Source organism: Dreissena polymorpha, chromosome 12, assembly GCF_020536995.1.
Source record: "Dreissena polymorpha isolate Duluth1 chromosome 12, UMN_Dpol_1.0, whole genome shotgun sequence".
In the NCBI taxonomy this organism is placed as follows: domain Eukaryota; kingdom Metazoa; phylum Mollusca; class Bivalvia; order Myida; family Dreissenidae; genus Dreissena; species Dreissena polymorpha.
Genome location: NC_068366.1, coordinates 23,946,666 through 23,964,647, shown reverse-complemented (window position 1 = coordinate 23,964,647; position 17,982 = coordinate 23,946,666). Strand labels below are relative to the sequence as shown.

The 17,982-nt window shown below is 39.0% G+C and overlaps 2 protein-coding genes across 3 annotated transcripts in view; one reads left to right on the top strand and one right to left on the bottom strand.

Moving 5' to 3' along the window:
* The window catches only part of LOC127854248 (uncharacterized), a 46,199-nt gene that overhangs the window by 24,419 nt on the left and 3,798 nt on the right, over nucleotides 1-17,982 (top strand). For both annotated transcript variants that reach the window (XM_052389271.1, XM_052389270.1), the window contains exons 4-7: nucleotides 270-833; nucleotides 10,346-10,450; nucleotides 11,157-11,383; nucleotides 12,024-12,091. In XM_052389271.1, the coding sequence (XP_052245231.1) occupies nucleotides 270-833; nucleotides 10,346-10,450; nucleotides 11,157-11,383; nucleotides 12,024-12,091 (964 nt within the window). The remainder of the gene's footprint in view (nucleotides 1-269; nucleotides 834-10,345; nucleotides 10,451-11,156; nucleotides 11,384-12,023; nucleotides 12,092-17,982) is intronic.
* LOC127854249 (uncharacterized) lies at nucleotides 15,269-17,894 on the bottom strand. Its single transcript, XM_052389272.1, has 2 exons — nucleotides 17,736-17,894; nucleotides 15,269-17,429 (listed from the first exon to the last, which is right to left on the bottom strand). Exons 1-2 carry the CDS (start codon nucleotides 17,748-17,750, stop codon nucleotides 15,687-15,689), a joined length of 1,758 nt encoding a protein of 585 aa, XP_052245232.1. The 5' UTR covers nucleotides 17,751-17,894; the 3' UTR covers nucleotides 15,269-15,686.

Below are 17,982 nucleotides of genomic sequence, written 5' to 3'. Positions count from 1 at the left end.
GGCATATAGCAGTTGAACTGTCTGTCAGTCTGTGCGTCCGTCCGAAAACATTAACATTGGTCATAATTTTTGCAATATTGATGATAGCAACTTGATATTTGGCATGCATGTGTATCTCATGGAGCTGCACATTTTGAGTGGTGAAAGGTCTAGGTCATCCTTCAAGGTCAAAGGTCAAGTATATGGCTTCAAAGCGGCGCAATAGGGGGCATTGTGTTTCTGACAGACACATCTCTTGTTGTTTTCATTTATGATTCTTTATTTTCCAGATGGCAAGATAAATGTCTCTACCAATGTTGATATCAATGTCTCTGCCAATGTTGATGAGGGTTTTGACGTGATAACAGAATCAGATGTCAATCATGGAAAGGATGCTTACAAGACACACATAGATGTAGACAAACACCAGAAGAAGAATGAAGTTGAGATGAAGTCCTCAGCAATCACAACAGAATCAGATGTTGGCAAGTTTAAAGTCTCAGACCATTATCAAACAAACAAAGATGATCATGTTAAGCAGAATGAATCAGGGAATAAGAAAAAGGCTATTGATAAGAAGCAGAACAATGAGACCATTGATGAACAGCGAGTAAACAGTACAGATCATGATAAGGAACAGTCAGTCAGTGAGAAACAGATGAAGACGGATGGTGAGCCTGAGAGAAAAGAATCAATGGATCAAGCCACATGTGCACATAAGAAATCAGCATTAGAAGAAGGAAATACTGAAGACGTTGATGACAAGTCCTGCCCTGTTGTTGAAGATGCTGCCAGTAGTCTGATTGAACAACCCGAGCATGTTGAAAAACACTCACAGAAGAGCGGAAATAAAGGTACCTTGTAACAAATTTTTGCTTGAATTAGTACGGTACAGGTTTCATTGTCAGAGAATTTTGCAACCTTGTGTCTTTTTGATCAAAGAAAATGTAGTTTTTTATGCCCTCGGTAGGGTGACTTATAGCAGTTGGACTGTCCGTCAGTGTGTCAGTATGTCCGTATGTGTGTATGTCAGTCTGTCTGTCCGTCCGTCCGAAAACTTTAATGGCCATAAGTTTTTGGTGAAAGGTGAAGGTCAAGGTCATCCTTCAAGGTCAAATGTCTAATATATGGCGTCTGTCCGTCCGTCCAAAAACTTTAACATTGGCCATTACTTTTTCAATATTGAAGATAGCATCTTGATATTTGGCATGCATGTGCATTTCACAACGCTGCACATTTTGAGTGGTGAAAGGTGAAGGTGAAGGTCATCCTTCAAGGTCAAATGTCTAATATATGGCGTCTGTCCGTCCGTCCAAATTTTTTTACATTGGCCATAACTTTTGCACTATTGAAGATAGCAACTTGATATTTGGCATGCATGTGTATCTGATGGAGCTGAACATTTTGAGTGGTGAAAGGTGAAAGTCATGGTCATCCTTCAAGGTCAATTGCCAAATATATGGGGTCTGTCCGTCCGAAAACTTTAACATTGGCCATGACTTTAGCTCACCTGATTGCTCAGGGGAACTTTTGTGACCAGTCTTTGTCCGTCGTATGTCCGTCCGTCCGTTAACATTTGCTCGTAAACACTCTAGAGGCCACATTTCTTGTCCCATCTTCATAAAACTTGGTCAGAAGCTTTGTCCCAATAAAATCTCGGCCGATTTCGAAACTGGGTTGTGCCGGGTCAAAAACAAGGTCACTAGGTCAGAAAAACGAAAAACCTTGTAAACACTGTAGAAGTCACATTTCATGCCCAATCTTCATGTAAATTTGTCAAAATGTTTGTCTTAATGATATCTTGGTTGAGTTCAAAAGTGGTTCCGATCCGTTAAAAAACATGGCTGCCAGTGGGCGGAGCAGTTTTCCTTATTTGGCTATAGAGAAACCTTGTGAACACTCTAGAAGTCACAATTTTTGCCCAATCATCATGAAGTTGGTCAAAACATTGGTTCAATTGATGTCTCGGACGAGTTCGAAAATGGTCGAGATCGGTGATAAAACATGGCCACCAGTGGGCGGGGCATTTTTCTCTATATGTATATAGTGGCAGTTTTCCCTATTTGGCTTTAGAGAAACCTTGTAAACACTCTAGAAGGGACAATTTTTGCCCAATCATCATGAAAGTTGGTCAAGACATTGGTTTTATTGATATCTCGGACGAGTTTGAAAATGGTCGTGATCGGTGAAAAAAACATGGCCGCCAGTGGGCGGGGCATTTTTCTCTATATGTATATAGTAAAAACATGTGAACAAAGTAGAAGTCACATTTTTGGCCCAATTTTCATGAAACTTGCTCAGAACATTTGTTTCCTTGATACGAGAGTTGAGTTCAAAAATGGTTCTGGTCAGTTGAATAACAAGGCTGCTGGGAGGGGGGCAGTTTTATCATTATGCCCCCCCCCCTTTCGAAGAAGAGGTGGTGTATTGTTTTGCTCATGTCGGTCCGAGAGAGCGCTTATGCCAAGGATGACCCGAAATAGTAAAATGGTTTCCGGATGATAACTCAAGAACGCTTAGGCCTAGGATCATGAAACTTCATAGGTACATTGATCATGACTCGCAGATGACTCCTATTGATTTTCAGGTCACTAGGTCAAAGGTCAAGGTCATGATGACCCGAAAAAGTAAAATGGTTTGCGGATGATAACTCAAGAACACTTATGCCTAGGATCATGAAACTTCATAGATACATTGATCATGACTCGCAGATGACCCCTATTGCTTTTCAGGTCACTAGGTCAAAGGTCAAGGTCACGGTGACCCAAAGCAGTAAAATGGTTTCCGGGTGATAACTCAAGAACGCTTAGGCCTAGGATCATGAAACTTCATAGGTACATCAATCATGATTGGTAGATGACCCCTATTGATTTTCAGGTCACTAGGTCAAAGGTCAAGGTCACAGTGACCCGAAATAGTAAAATGGTTTCCAGATGATAACTCAAGAAAGCTTATGCCTAGGATCATGAAACTTCATAGGTACAATGATCATGACTCGAAGATGACCCCTGTTGATTTTCAGGTCACTAGGTCAAAGGTCAAGGTCACGGTGACCCAAAGCAGTAAAATGGTTTCAGGATGATAACTCAAGAAGGCTTATGCCTAGGATCATGAAACTTCATAGGTACAATGATCATGACTTGCAGATGACCACTATTGATTTTCAGGGCACTAGGTCAAAGGTCAAGGTCACGGTGACCTGAAATAGTAAAATGGTTTCTGGATGATAACTCAAGAACGCTTATGCCTAGGTTCATGAAACTTCATAGGTATATTGATCATGACTCACAGATGAGCCCTATTGATTATCAGGTCACTAGGTCAAAGGTCAAGGTCACAGTAACAAAAAACGTTTTCACACAATGGCTGTCAAGGTCACGGTGACTCAACTTAGAAAAATGGTTTCCGAATGATAACTCAAGAAAGCTTACGCCTAGGATCATGAAACTTCAAAGGTACATTGATCATGACTCGCAGATGAAATAATGATGAAACTTGACCAGGATGTTTTACTGGACAATATCTAGGTCAAGTTTGACATTTGGTAAAGATTGAATGAACCGACTTCTCAGGTGAGCGAACTAGGGCCATCTTTGCCCTCTTGTTGCTATATTGAAGAAAGCAACTTGATATTTGGCATGCATGTGAATCTTATGAAGCTGCACATTTTGAGTGGTGAAAGGTCAAGGTCATCCTTCAAGGTCAAAGTTTAAAAAAATACAATCCAAGGGAAGTTATAAGCTTTAAAAGGGAGATAATTTCAAAACCTGCCAAATGATCTATTGAAATTTTATTTCAAAGCGGCATTGTGTTTCTGACAAACACATCTCTTGTTTATTGGATGTAACTTTTCAGGGCTAAATCTCTGATATGTTGCAAGACTTCAACATGAAACTTCATGGTAGTATTGATATTAATGAGAAGTGCCATGCTTAAGAACCATAATAACCCTTCACTTTCTTTAATAAGAGTTATTGCCCTTTTGTTGTTTTTGTATGATGGCACATTTCAGGGCTGTATTTCAGATACGATACAACATTTCAACATGAAAATAGTTATTGCCCTTTATTGTTTTGTATGGTGTAACTTTTCAAGGCTTTATCTCATATATGCTTCAAGATTACAACATAAAATGTCATGGGTGTAAAGAGATCAATGAGAAGAATTTCAATGCATACAAATAATAACCCTACACTTAATTATCCCCATGCTTTTTGAAAAGCGTGGGGATATTGTGGTTATCTCTGCCATCCTTCTGTCTGTCTGTCCATCCTGGCCACTATCTCCTACACTATTAGCACTAGAATCTTGAAAGTTACACACATGGTAGCATATGTGCGACCCTGCACTATTTGGAATTTTGATCTGACCCCTAGGTCAAAAGTTATGGGGGTTGGGGTGGGGCCGGGTCAGAGATTTTAATAATTTTTATTATGTCCCCCACTATAGTAGTGGGGGACATATTGTTTTTGCCTTGTCTGTTGGTTGGTCTGTTGGTTGGTCTGTTGGTTGGTTGGTCTGTTGGCTGGTTGGTTTGTGCCAACTTTAACATTTTGCAATAACTTTTGCTATATTGAATATAGCAACTTGATATTTGGCATGCATGTGTATCTCATGGAATTGCACATTTTGAGTGGTGAAAGGTCAAGGTCATCCTTCAAGGTCAGAGGTCAAATATATGGCGTCTGTCCGTCCGTCCAAAAACTTTAACATTGGCCATTACTTTTTCAATATTGAAGATAGCATCTTGATATTTGGCATGCATGTGCATTTCACAACGCTGCACATTTTGAGTGGTGAAAGGTGAAGGTCAAGGTCATCCTTCAAGGTCAAATGTCTAATATATGGCGTCTGTCCGTCCGTCCAAAAACTTTAACATTGGCCATTACTTTTTCAATATTGAAGATAGCATCTTGATATTTGGCATGCATGTGCATTTCACAACGCTGCACATTTTGAGTGGTGAAAGGTGAAGGTGAAGGTCATCCTTCAAGGTCAAATGTCTAATATATGGCGTCTGTCCGTCCGTCCAAATTTTTTTACATTGGCCATAACTTTTGCACTATTGAAGATAGCAACTTGATATTTGGCATGCATGTGTATCTGATGGAGCTGAACATTTTGAGTGGTGAAAGGTGAAAGTCATGGTCATCCTTCAAGGTCAATTGCCAAATATATGGGGTCTGTCCGTCCGAAAACTTTAACATTGGCCATGACTTTAGCTCACCTGATTGCTCAGGGGAACTTTTGTGACCAGTCTTTGTCCGTCGTATGTCCGTCCGTCCGTTAACATTTGCTCGTAAACACTCTAGAGGCCACATTTCTTGTCCCATCTTCATAAAACTTGGTCAGAAGCTTTGTCCCAATAAAATCTCGGCCGATTTCGAAACTGGGTTGTGCCGGGTCAAAAACAAGGTCACTAGGTCAGAAAAACGAAAAACCTTGTAAACACTGTAGAAGTCACATTTCATGCCCAATCTTCATGTAAATTTGTCAAAATGTTTGTCTTAATGATATCTTGGTTGAGTTCAAAAGTGGTTCCGATCCGTTAAAAAACATGGCTGCCAGTGGGCGGAGCAGTTTTCCTTATTTGGCTATAGAGAAACCTTGTGAACACTCTAGAAGTCACAATTTTTGCCCAATCATCATGAAGTTGGTCAAAACATTGGTTCAATTGATGTCTCGGACGAGTTCGAAAATGGTCGAGATCGGTGATAAAACATGGCCACCAGTGGGCGGGGCATTTTTCTCTATATGTATATAGTGGCAGTTTTCCCTATTTGGCTTTAGAGAAACCTTGTAAACACTCTAGAAGGGACAATTTTTGCCCAATCATCATGAAAGTTGGTCAAGACATTGGTTTTATTGATATCTCGGACGAGTTTGAAAATGGTCGTGATCGGTGAAAAAAACATGGCCGCCAGTGGGCGGGGCATTTTTCTCTATATGTATATAGTAAAAACATGTGAACAAAGTAGAAGTCACATTTTTGGCCCAATTTTCATGAAACTTGCTCAGAACATTTGTTTCCTTGATACGAGAGTTGAGTTCAAAAATGGTTCTGGTCAGTTGAATAACAAGGCTGCTGGGAGGGGGGCAGTTTTATCATTATGCCCCCCCCCCTTTCGAAGAAGAGGTGGTGTATTGTTTTGCTCATGTCGGTCCGAGAGAGCGCTTATGCCAAGGATGACCCGAAATAGTAAAATGGTTTCCGGATGATAACTCAAGAACGCTTAGGCCTAGGATCATGAAACTTCATAGGTACATTGATCATGACTCGCAGATGACTCCTATTGATTTTCAGGTCACTAGGTCAAAGGTCAAGGTCATGATGACCCGAAAAAGTAAAATGGTTTGCGGATGATAACTCAAGAACACTTATGCCTAGGATCATGAAACTTCATAGATACATTGATCATGACTCGCAGATGACCCCTATTGCTTTTCAGGTCACTAGGTCAAAGGTCAAGGTCACGGTGACCCAAAGCAGTAAAATGGTTTCCGGGTGATAACTCAAGAACGCTTAGGCCTAGGATCATGAAACTTCATAGGTACATCAATCATGATTGGTAGATGACCCCTATTGATTTTCAGGTCACTAGGTCAAAGGTCAAGGTCACAGTGACCCGAAATAGTAAAATGGTTTCCAGATGATAACTCAAGAAAGCTTATGCCTAGGATCATGAAACTTCATAGGTACAATGATCATGACTCGAAGATGACCCCTATTGATTTTCAGGTCACTAGGTCAAAGGTCAAGGTCACGGTGACCCAAAGCAGTAAAATGGTTTCTGGATGATAACTCAAGAAGGCTTATGCCTAGGATCATGAAACTTCATAGGTACAATGATCATGACTTGCAGATGACCACTATTGATTTTCAGGGCACTAGGTCAAAGGTCAAGGTCACGGTGACCTGAAATAGTAAAATGGTTTCTGGATGATAACTCAAGAACGCTTATGCCTAGGTTCATGAAACTTCATAGGTATATTGATCATGACTCACAGATGAGCCCTATTGATTATCAGGTCACTAGGTCAAAGGTCAAGGTCACAGTAACAAAAAACGTTTTCACACAATGGCTGTCAAGGTCACGGTGACTCAACTTAGAAAAATGGTTTCCGAATGATAACTCAAGAAAGCTTACGCCTAGGATCATGAAACTTCAAAGGTACATTGATCATGACTCGCAGATGAAATAATGATGAAACTTGACCAGGATGTTTTACTGGACAATATCTAGGTCAAGTTTGACATTTGGTAAAGATTGAATGAACCGACTTCTCAGGTGAGCGAACTAGGGCCATCTTTGCCCTCTTGTTGCTATATTGAAGAAAGCAACTTGATATTTGGCATGCATGTGAATCTTATGAAGCTGCACATTTTGAGTGGTGAAAGGTCAAGGTCATCCTTCAAGGTCAAAGTTTAAAAAAATACAATCCAAGGGAAGTTATAAGCTTTAAAAGGGAGATAATTTCAAAACCTGCCAAATGATCTATTGAAATTTTATTTCAAAGCGGCATTGTGTTTCTGACAAACACATCTCTTGTTTATTGGATGTAACTTTTCAGGGCTAAATCTCTGATATGTTGCAAGACTTCAACATGAAACTTCATGGTAGTATTGATATTAATGAGAAGTGCCATGCTTAAGAACCATAATAACCCTTCACTTTCTTTAATAAGAGTTATTGCCCTTTTGTTGTTTTTGTATGATGGCACATTTCAGGGCTGTATTTCAGATACGATACAACATTTCAACATGAAAATAGTTATTGCCCTTTATTGTTTTGTATGGTGTAACTTTTCAAGGCTTTATCTCATATATGCTTCAAGATTACAACATAAAATGTCATGGGTGTAAAGAGATCAATGAGAAGAATTTCAATGCATACAAATAATAACCCTACACTTAATTATCCCCATGCTTTTTGAAAAGCGTGGGGATATTGTGGTTATCTCTGCCATCCTTCTGTCTGTCTGTCCATCCTGGCCACTATCTCCTACACTATTAGCACTAGAATCTTGAAAGTTACACACATGGTAGCATATGTGCGACCCTGCACTATTTGGAATTTTGATCTGACCCCTAGGTCAAAAGTTATGGGGGTTGGGGTGGGGCCGGGTCAGAGATTTTAATAATTTTTATTATGTCCCCCACTATAGTAGTGGGGGACATATTGTTTTTGCCTTGTCTGTTGGTTGGTCTGTTGGTTGGTCTGTTGGTTGGTTGGTCTGTTGGCTGGTTGGTTTGTGCCAACTTTAACATTTTGCAATAACTTTTGCTATATTGAATATAGCAACTTGATATTTGGCATGCATGTGTATCTCATGGAATTGCACATTTTGAGTGGTGAAAGGTCAAGGTCATCCTTCAAGGTCAGAGGTCAAATATATGTGGCCAAAATCGCTCATTTTATGAATACTTTTGCAATATTGAAGATAGCAACTTGATATTTGGCATGGATGTGTATCTCATGGAGCAGCACATATTGAGTGGTGAAAGGTCAAGGTCATCCTTCAAGGTCAGAGGTCAAATATATGTGGCCCAAATCGCTTTTTTTATAAATACTTTTGCAATATTGAAGATAGCAACTTGATATTTGGAATGCATGTGTATCTCATGGAGCTGCACATTTTGAGTGGTGAAAGGTCAAGGTCATCCTTCAAGGTCAGAGGTCAAATATATGTGGCCCAAATCGCTTTTTTTATAAATACTTTTGCAATATTGAAGATAGCAACTTGATATTTGGAATGCATGTGTATCTCATGGAGCTGCACATTTTGAGTGGTGAAAGGTCAAGGTCAGGTCATCCTTCAAGGTCAGAGGTCAAATATATGTGGCCCAAATCGCTTATTTTATGAATACTTTTGCAATATTGAAGATAGCAACTTGATATTTGGCATGCATGTGTATCTCATGGAGCTGCACATTTTGAGTGGTGAAGGGTCAAGGTCAAGGTCATCCTTCAAGGTCAAACGTCATATAGGGGGACATTGTGTTTCACAAACGCACCTTGTTTTAGGTTATTTTACTATAATTTCTTTATTTCTACACCGATTGTCTTCAAATTGATACAGAATCTCTATTATGACAATACGGTCAATCTCAACTATGCATGGCCCCATTACCAAGCCTGGGGCGCCCCGCCCACATAGGCCACGCCCACCCAAAATTGCAGTTTTACTATAATTTCATTTCTACACCGATTCACTTCAAATTGATACTGAACCTTTCTTATGACATACAGTCAATCTCAGCTATGCATGGCCCCATTACCAACCCTGGGGCGCCCTGCCCACATAGGCCACGCCCACCCCAAATTGCCTTTTACTATAATTTCTTCATTTCTACACCGATTCACTTCAAATTGATACTGAACCTCTCTAATGACAATACGGTCAATCTCAACTATGCATTGCCCCATTACCAACCTTGGGGCGCCCCACCAACATAGGCCACGCCCACCCAAAATTGCCTTTTACTATAATTTCTTCATTTCTACACCGATTCACTTCAAATTAATACTGAACCTCTTTTATGACAATACAGTCAATCTCAACTATGCATGGCCCCATTACCAATCCTGGGGCGCCCTGACCACATAGGCCACGCCCACCAAAAATTGCCTTTTACTATAATTTCTTCATTTCTACACCGATTCACTTCAAATTGATACTGAACCTCTCTTATGACAATACGGTCAATCTCAACTATGTATGGCCCCATTACCAACCCTGGGGCACCCCGCCCACATAGGCCACGCCCATCCAAAATTGCCTTTTACTATAATTTCTTCATTTCCACACCAATTCACTTCTAATTGATACTGAACTGCTCTTATGACAATATGGTCAATCTCAACTATGCATGGCCCCATTACCAACCCTGGGGTGCCCCTGGGTCAAACATGCGGCGTGGGGATATGCGTCGGCCTCTGCCGCGCCATTTCTAGTTATTTTTTATGATTATAGCATATATCAAGGGATTTTCACCCATCCATAAACAAAATTTATTTGGCGAGGGATATCAATTCAATGAATTTGCTTGTTTAGAATGAATGTGTATATTTGTAGGTTTCAACTTCATAATATTTTGCTTTGATTAATTGTAAAAAATATGTAAGCCTTGTTTCGTGGAAGACTGGGCTGAATGCATGTGTGTAAAGTGTCATCCCAGATTGGCCTGTGCAGTCTGCAAAGGCTAAACAGGGACAACACTTTCCACTTTTATGGAATTTTGCCTTTAAAGTTTAGACTGCAGAGGCTTATCTGAGATGACACTTTGTTTATGCATTAAAACCAGTTTTCTTACAACAGGGCTCATTTTATAATGGATGTTAACCGCTTTGCCGTGGATTTGCAGGTAAACGTGATAGGAAGGTGTGCAAGTACTTCAAGAAAGGGCAGAAGTGCTGGAAGGACAAGAAATGCCCCTTTGCCCATGTCAACTCTGGATACACAGAAATGGGTACCCGTTCTGTGGCGCTTGAAATTTATATGAGCGTCTTTCTGGGACAATTTGGCTTAATGCATCTGTGTAAAGTGTTGTCCCAGATTACTTTCACATCACTTTCACCTTTGATTTTCATTTGTTATAAGAAACTTTCTTTAACCCTTTACCACTTGGATACGTATTTTGACGCATTTGTAGTCCCTTAGAAAGTTGAATTTTATTAATGGCCTTTCTTACTAGATCCAAGTTTTAAAGGTTTCAGTTCCAACCCTTAGATACTGATGAGCAGCAAACAGCATAAAACCTGAACAGCCTGCGAGTTACTCGCAGACTGTTCTGGTTTGATGCTGTTTGCACATAGCCATTTTCACTTTGCTTCTAAGTGTGAAAGGGTTAAACCAAAAATTCCATAAAAGCGAATAGTATTCACTGATTACCCTGGGTGGACTGCACAAGCTAATATAGGACTTTTTACGCATATGCATTAAGCCCTGTTTTCCTAAATTGAGGCTCATATTTTTGGGACTGAAAATTGTGGTAATTTCATCACAAACACTGTTTTTTATTCTGGGTCTATTAAGTTTTAAAGTAGATGGATGAATTAAAAAAGCAGGTGGGGAATCTTAGTTCATTGTTATTAAAGCTTGAAAAAGTAGATTATTAAAAAAATGGCCTCCAGGGTCTTAATGAATGATGAGGCCCCTGATTTTTCTTGTTGCAGAAGATGCTGACAAAGAGAACGTGTCAGAGAAAGAGCAATCACAGAGGGTGAAGATTGTTGAGTCTGATTATGCCACGTACTTGGACTATGCCCTCGCCATGACAGAGCATGGCAGACAGATTGCTGCCAAGGACTTGGTGTATAAGCTTGGTTACATGCGCAGCACGGAAAGAGAGTCCATCAGCAATGCACTCATTGGTCAGTTTAAAATGGCCAAAAGCAGGGAGGTATGCAGGATTTCAAGAAGAATTTGAATACCCGCTGTTTCTTAGTTAAGGGGGATTTACTAGATTCAACGTGGACGTTAGTCTTCCCGTAGAACAAACAAAAAATTCCTACTTTTGTCAGGGTTAAGTTTGAATGTTTTATGATACGAAGTTGTGCCATTTTTATCATCTTTTGTACACAATTACAAAAGTTTCCCTTTTTTCAACGTTCACATCCAGAAACATCATGCTACTTTTTAGGATCTGTGTTGTACATTTGATTATTCTCTAATTTTATTTGTTGTTTTCAATGGAGAGCTCTCTTTTGTCTGAAAAATTGTTCATTTTGCATTCAAGCTAGATTTGTTGTTTAAATCATTAAATGAATGACAAAATAACAATTGGTCATGCTGAAATGTCAATATGAGTTTGGATGTAGTGTCGACCAGCAACCGGGAAGTCATTGGTTCAATCCACACTGTTGTAGCGTTCTATAGATCTCACCAGAAGACAACAAGTACTGGTTCTATCCAGGAAACACACTAGAGTTTTCAGATGTGTTCATTGTGATATTGGTTAAGTTAACTATTGGTTGTTTAAAAATACACATTTAATATCAGTATATTCCTGCTGTTTTTTTGTTGCTGTTTTCTCAATGTAGAACATGGGCTGGATGAAGGAGGCACGATACTTAGCAGAGATGTTCTACGACAATGGCTGGATAGATGAGTAAGGCTATATTTTTGTTCAACTTATTCTTGGTGTAGATATATCTCAGGTTTTTTTTGGCCCGATTCCCAATCGCAAAAAGTATTTTTTTCCCAAAAATTTGCTAAAAATTCCCAATCGGGAAAAAATCCCGATTTATTTTCCCATTTTTTTGAAAATGCTGCTAAAATTCCCAATTTCAAAGCCATGGGCTATCTTCCCAAACAGCTGAAAAATAACCCTATATCTTTTGATTGATAGTTGATGCATATACATCTTGTCATAGATTGTTGCTGCTGATACATCTATTGGTTTATTGTTGATGCAGATATATCTTTCATTGATTTTTAGCGAGGCTGTTTTCGGAGAAAACCCGAGCTATTGTCATAGCCAGCTCGTCCGACATCCGCTGTAGGCGTCGTGCTAAAACCTTAACATTGGCAAAGTGCTTCCACCTACAACTTTGAAACTTCATATGTAGATGCACCTTGATGAGTTTTACACGCCACACCCATGTTTGGGTCACTAGGTCAAAGGTCAAGGTCACTGTGACCTCTAATATCAAACTTTAGCATAGGCTCTAAAATCAAAGTGCTTCCACCTGCAACTTTGAAACTTCATATGTAGTTGCACCCAGGGCTAGCGCTGGCCCAAAATTTCTTTGAGCCAACCAGATTTTGTTTTCGGCGCGCAAACAGTGGTTTTGAATTAATAATATATACTATCAACTTGTTCATATTTCTTTTTATGACAAATGCATATCACATATAATATAACATGCAGTTTTCAACATAGAAGTAATTATTATGGTACTTTTCAAAGTACAAACATAAATTAATGTGTACATGTACACTTAACAGTGGAGTATGTTGTCCCAAATTTGAAATCCTGAAAATTAGGCCGGAGGTCTTAGAACAAGGAACCCAACAGGAATAAAGGGCAAAGCCCCCCACCCCACCCAGAGACTTACAAATTGTTCTTTGTTATAGTCTTTCCAATTGCAATTTCAAGTGAATACAATACTAAATGATATTAACCACATCGTCTGTATTGCCGCATGTGTATTCGGCATTCTATTTCTTCTATAAAGAACTTCGAAAATAAATTTAAATCAGCGAAAAATAATGTATCCGAAAACGACAGTTCGAAAAATGGTACGCGTTCTGCACTTGAAATAAATTTTGCATATCGTTTGATTGCAGAAAATGAAAATCGGTAGCCTAGCAAATAAGTAATAAATATACCATTTGGTTGACATTTTTATGTCCCCCACTATAGTAGTGGGGGACATATTGTTTTTGCCCTCTCTGTCTGTTGGTCTGTTGGTCTGTCTGTCTGTTTGCGCCAACTTTAACATTTTGCAATAACTTTTGCTATATTGAAGATAGCAACTTCATATTTGGCATGCATGTGTATCTCATGAAGCTGCACATTTTGAGTGGTGAAAGGTCAAGGTCAAGGTCATCCTTCAAGGTCAGAGGTCAAATATATGTGGCCAAAATCGCTCATTTTATGAATACTTTTGCAATATTGAAGATAGCAACTTGATATTTGGCATGCATGTGTATCTCATGGAGCTGCACATTTTGAGTGGTGAAAGGTCAAGGTCATCCTTCAAGGTCAGAGGTCAATTATATGTGGCCAAAATCGCTCATTTTATGAATACTTTTGCAATATTGAAGATAGCAACTAGATATTTGGCATGCATGTGCATCTCATGGAGCTGCTCATTTTGAGTGGTGAAAGGTCAAGGTCATCCTTCATGGTCACAGGTCAAATATATGTGGCTCAAATCGCTAATTTTATGAATAGTTTTGCAATATTGAAGATAGCAACTTGATATTTGGCATGCATGTGTATCTCATGGAGATGCACATTTTGAGTGGTGAAAGGTCAAGGTCAAGGTCATCCTTCACAAGGTCAAGGTCATCCTACAATGTCAAACATCATATAGGGGGACATTGTGTTTCACAAACACATCTTGTTCTATACAATAGCATAGCTTGTGGGTAAAACAACTTTATTATCACCTTTTATTTCATCATCATCAACATAGAACTAATTATTTAATGATCATCCTTTCAGATCGATAATCGGTAGACAGGTCTAAAGTGATCAGCTGGGAAATTATTTAGTGTTGGTCTTGTCATTTGTTTATCTTAAAATACGATGTTTGCCATCGGCTGATAAATTGTTGGCAGACGACAATATCAACTGTGTATTCCAAGTGTCTAGGCATGATTGACCCAATATTATGTGTGAGCGAACTCAATGTTGATTGGCCAGCTACCACGTGCGCTTCAATAACAATAAGGTTAAGCGATGTTCTGGTGCAGACCGGTTTTCGTTTATTGTTCCATTTGCGAATACTATTAATGAAACAAAAAGAAAACTACAGAAAATCAGTCTGGTTTTAAATGGCGGATAATTTCAATGAAGATTTGCGAGATTTTAGCATTTTCGCAAATCAGAATTTTCTTGAGCCAATTTCTCAATATTTTCGCAAATGGCTCAAATGGCAAACGACAGCGCGAGCTCTGTTGCACCTTGATGAGTTCTACATGCCACACCCATTTTTGGGTCATTAGGTCAAAGGTCAAGGTCACTGTGACCTCTAATATAAATCTTTAACAAAAACCTTAACATTGCCTCTAAATTCAAAGTGCTTCCACCTACAACTTTGAAACTTCATATGTAGATGCACCTTTATAAGTTCTACAGGCCACACCCATTTTGGGTCACTAGGTCAAATGTCAAGGTCACTATGACCTCTAAAAAAAAACAACAAATTCTGACAAGCTTTCGCAGCCTAGCGTTATGCGGTGCTCTTTTTTATGCAGATATATTGATTCATTGATTGTTGGTGCAGATAATCGTTTAATTGATGGTTGATGCAGATATATCTTGTCGTTGATTGTTGATGAAGATATATCTTGTCATTGATTGTTGATGCAGATATATCTTGTCATTGATTGTTGATGCAGATATATCTTGTCATTGATTGTTGGTGCAGATATATCTTGTCATTGATTTTTGGTGCAGATATATGTTGTCATTGATTGTTGGTGTGATGCATCTATTCATTGATTGTTGGTGCAGATATATATTGTCATTGATTGTTGGTTCAGATATATATTGTCATTGATTGTTTGTCAGGATATATCTTGTCATTGGTCTTAAACTTTTCCTGCTTATATCATGGGACCCCACTGTATCGCGGTACTTGTCGAAAATCAATTACTTGCTTGCAAAAAAGCCGATATATTACCTAAAGTTTATATCCAATCCCTAAAAAAATCATTATTTCACAAAACAAGCGCATTTATTTTACTTTGGTGTGAGAATTAGAGACGTTAAAGAAGAAAGGTCATAACCTGTCAAATCGTCCGTGAAATCTAGGTCACTCCATTATATCGCGCTAATTTTACAAAAGGAAAATTTTTCAAGTATGGTGGGCAACAATTGCCATAAAAAAATTTAATAGGGTACATAACATATTTTGTTATCATTATAAACAGTGTAAATCACAATTTTATCAAAAATAAGATTTTTAATCAGTTTTAACTTTTACACAGAGAATTAATCTGTGTGTTCAATCATAAGACTGTAAACATGTTTATTCACAATGTGGACACAGAAATTCAGTGTCCCTTCGTATTACTCTCACATGTGTACATAATTTCAAATGAGTCCAATGTGGGCATTTGTCACATTTTCCCCATGTAACCAATGTTATGTATGGGAAATTGTCAATGCCTGCAGGCTCAAAACTATTGCAAACGCAACATGATTCAGAGTCGGTCTCAATGTCCTCATCGCTGTTCGCATCCTCAGGACTCAAAATGGGCACTTGTTGTTTGCTGAGTCCAGATGTACTTGGTATAGGTGCCTTTTGTGTGTCCTTTTCTTTAACTTCAGGATCACGAGCGACTGCTGATGTGTGGGCTGCAGCTGTTAGCTGCTGAACATTCTTTTCGTCCATCATGTTGCCTGTTACTTTAAATGGAGGCACAAATCTTTTAGGCTTGGGCTTAACTGCCTGAGTGATTGTCTTTTTGGAAAAGAAATCAACAGCTGGATATTCAGAAGCTTGTTTTGCATCACCAGCATTCTGCATCAGGTTTGGTGTTCCTTCACTTGGTGTTGTTGATTCCATGGTTATATCCGGTTGATCAAATATTGTAGATGGTGCTATCTGGGAGTCACTAATTGCTAATTTGTTGTATGGTGATATTCCAGTCTTCTTGAATGCTGATATTAAATTTTCTGGAGAAAGTGCTTTCAGATAGGGCTTTGCTGTAAGTTGGGCAATATTGTATTTGGTGATGTTCAAGCCAGGATTTAACTTCATGAAGTGCTGACACTCTTGATAGTATATGTTTTTGAAGGGCCCGAAAATGCCTACATCCAGGGGCTGGGTTACATGACTTGAGTGTGGAGGCAGAACAAAAAGGATGACATTGTTCGCTTTTGCCCATTCAGCCAATGTTAATGAAATGTGTGAGCGGTGACCATCGTACAATATGAGTGTGGGATGTTCGCTGTCTGTAGGAACATAGGCAATGAAATGTTTCGTCAGATAGTTCAAAAACACTGATGTATTGGACCATCCAGATTTCGACATCTCCCCTGCTGACCCTGGACATGCTCCATTCAAAAATTCATCATTCCAGCGTTGTCCTGGGAAGACATAATATGGTGGAACACTTTGACCAGCAGCATTACCAGCTGCTATTATGGTTACTGTGGATGATCTTGCAGAGGTTATATTTTGTGGCACAGTGTCCTTTTTGCAGATGATTTTTGGTGGGGTGTGTTCACTGTTGACACCAGATTCGTCAATATTGAATATCTTCTGAGGTTTATCTATTATTTTGTTCTCTGTTAGTACATTGAAAAGTTCATCATAGTATTTATTTAGTGTTTCTCTTGATGTTTTCGCTCTTGAAAGATCCAGTTTTTGAGGTTTTGATGACTTCAGTTCAGGCCAGCGTTTGGAAAATCCATAAAACCAGTTGTCACTAAGGCATTTTTGGTCCGGCTTCATTGTCTTTCCCAAAGACTCAGCATAATCTCTCCCCATATATTGTACTGATTTCTTGGTGTACCCAAATCCAATTTCAGCCATATAGGTCACGTGGTCGTACAACTTCTTTTCTTCCTCTATTGTGAAAATGGTCTCGTGACCAACTTTTGCCTCAACATCAACGCGACCTTTAATTCTATCCCTAAGTGTTGTTTCTGGTACAGCGAACATCCTTGAGGCTCTGTACGCAGAAACACCACCCAAAGTGGCCTCATACGCCCTCTGGAGATTTTCTCTGTCATACAAGAGACGCTGTTTTTTTGGTTGAGGTTCCTGAAAAAGAGAACAAAATTATAAGTTCAAATTCTCTATTATTGTCATGAAAGCAAAATCAATTCTAAAATTTGCATTTGCAAACTATTGCTTAAATTTGCACATAAATTTTAAATATATGACAACTATGCGCTTCCGTAGATTTTTTATTCAACAGCGGAAGTGACGTGACTGTCAAACTTTACAGACGACCGCAAACTGTCAAAAGTATTTTTAGGAAAGTTAACACTTTTTAAGACAAACTCTGCAAGAAAATGATGAAATCAATTAGAAAATCATTTCCGATACATAAATAAAACAACTTACCGCGACTCGGAACATCTTTTCGCCGGAAATATGTCAAAAAGAAAACGAAAGTAAGGAGTTACTAACGTAAACAACCGCTAGGTGGCAGTGGAAGCGAAATATTCAGAGTTATAAAAATAGCGCGATACAATGAATGCCGCGATACAGTGGGGTACGAGTATACATGTAAGCAAAGTGATAATGGCATTATGAAAGGGGCATAAAACCTGAACAGCCTGCCAGTAACACTATTAAATCTCTGTTTGTT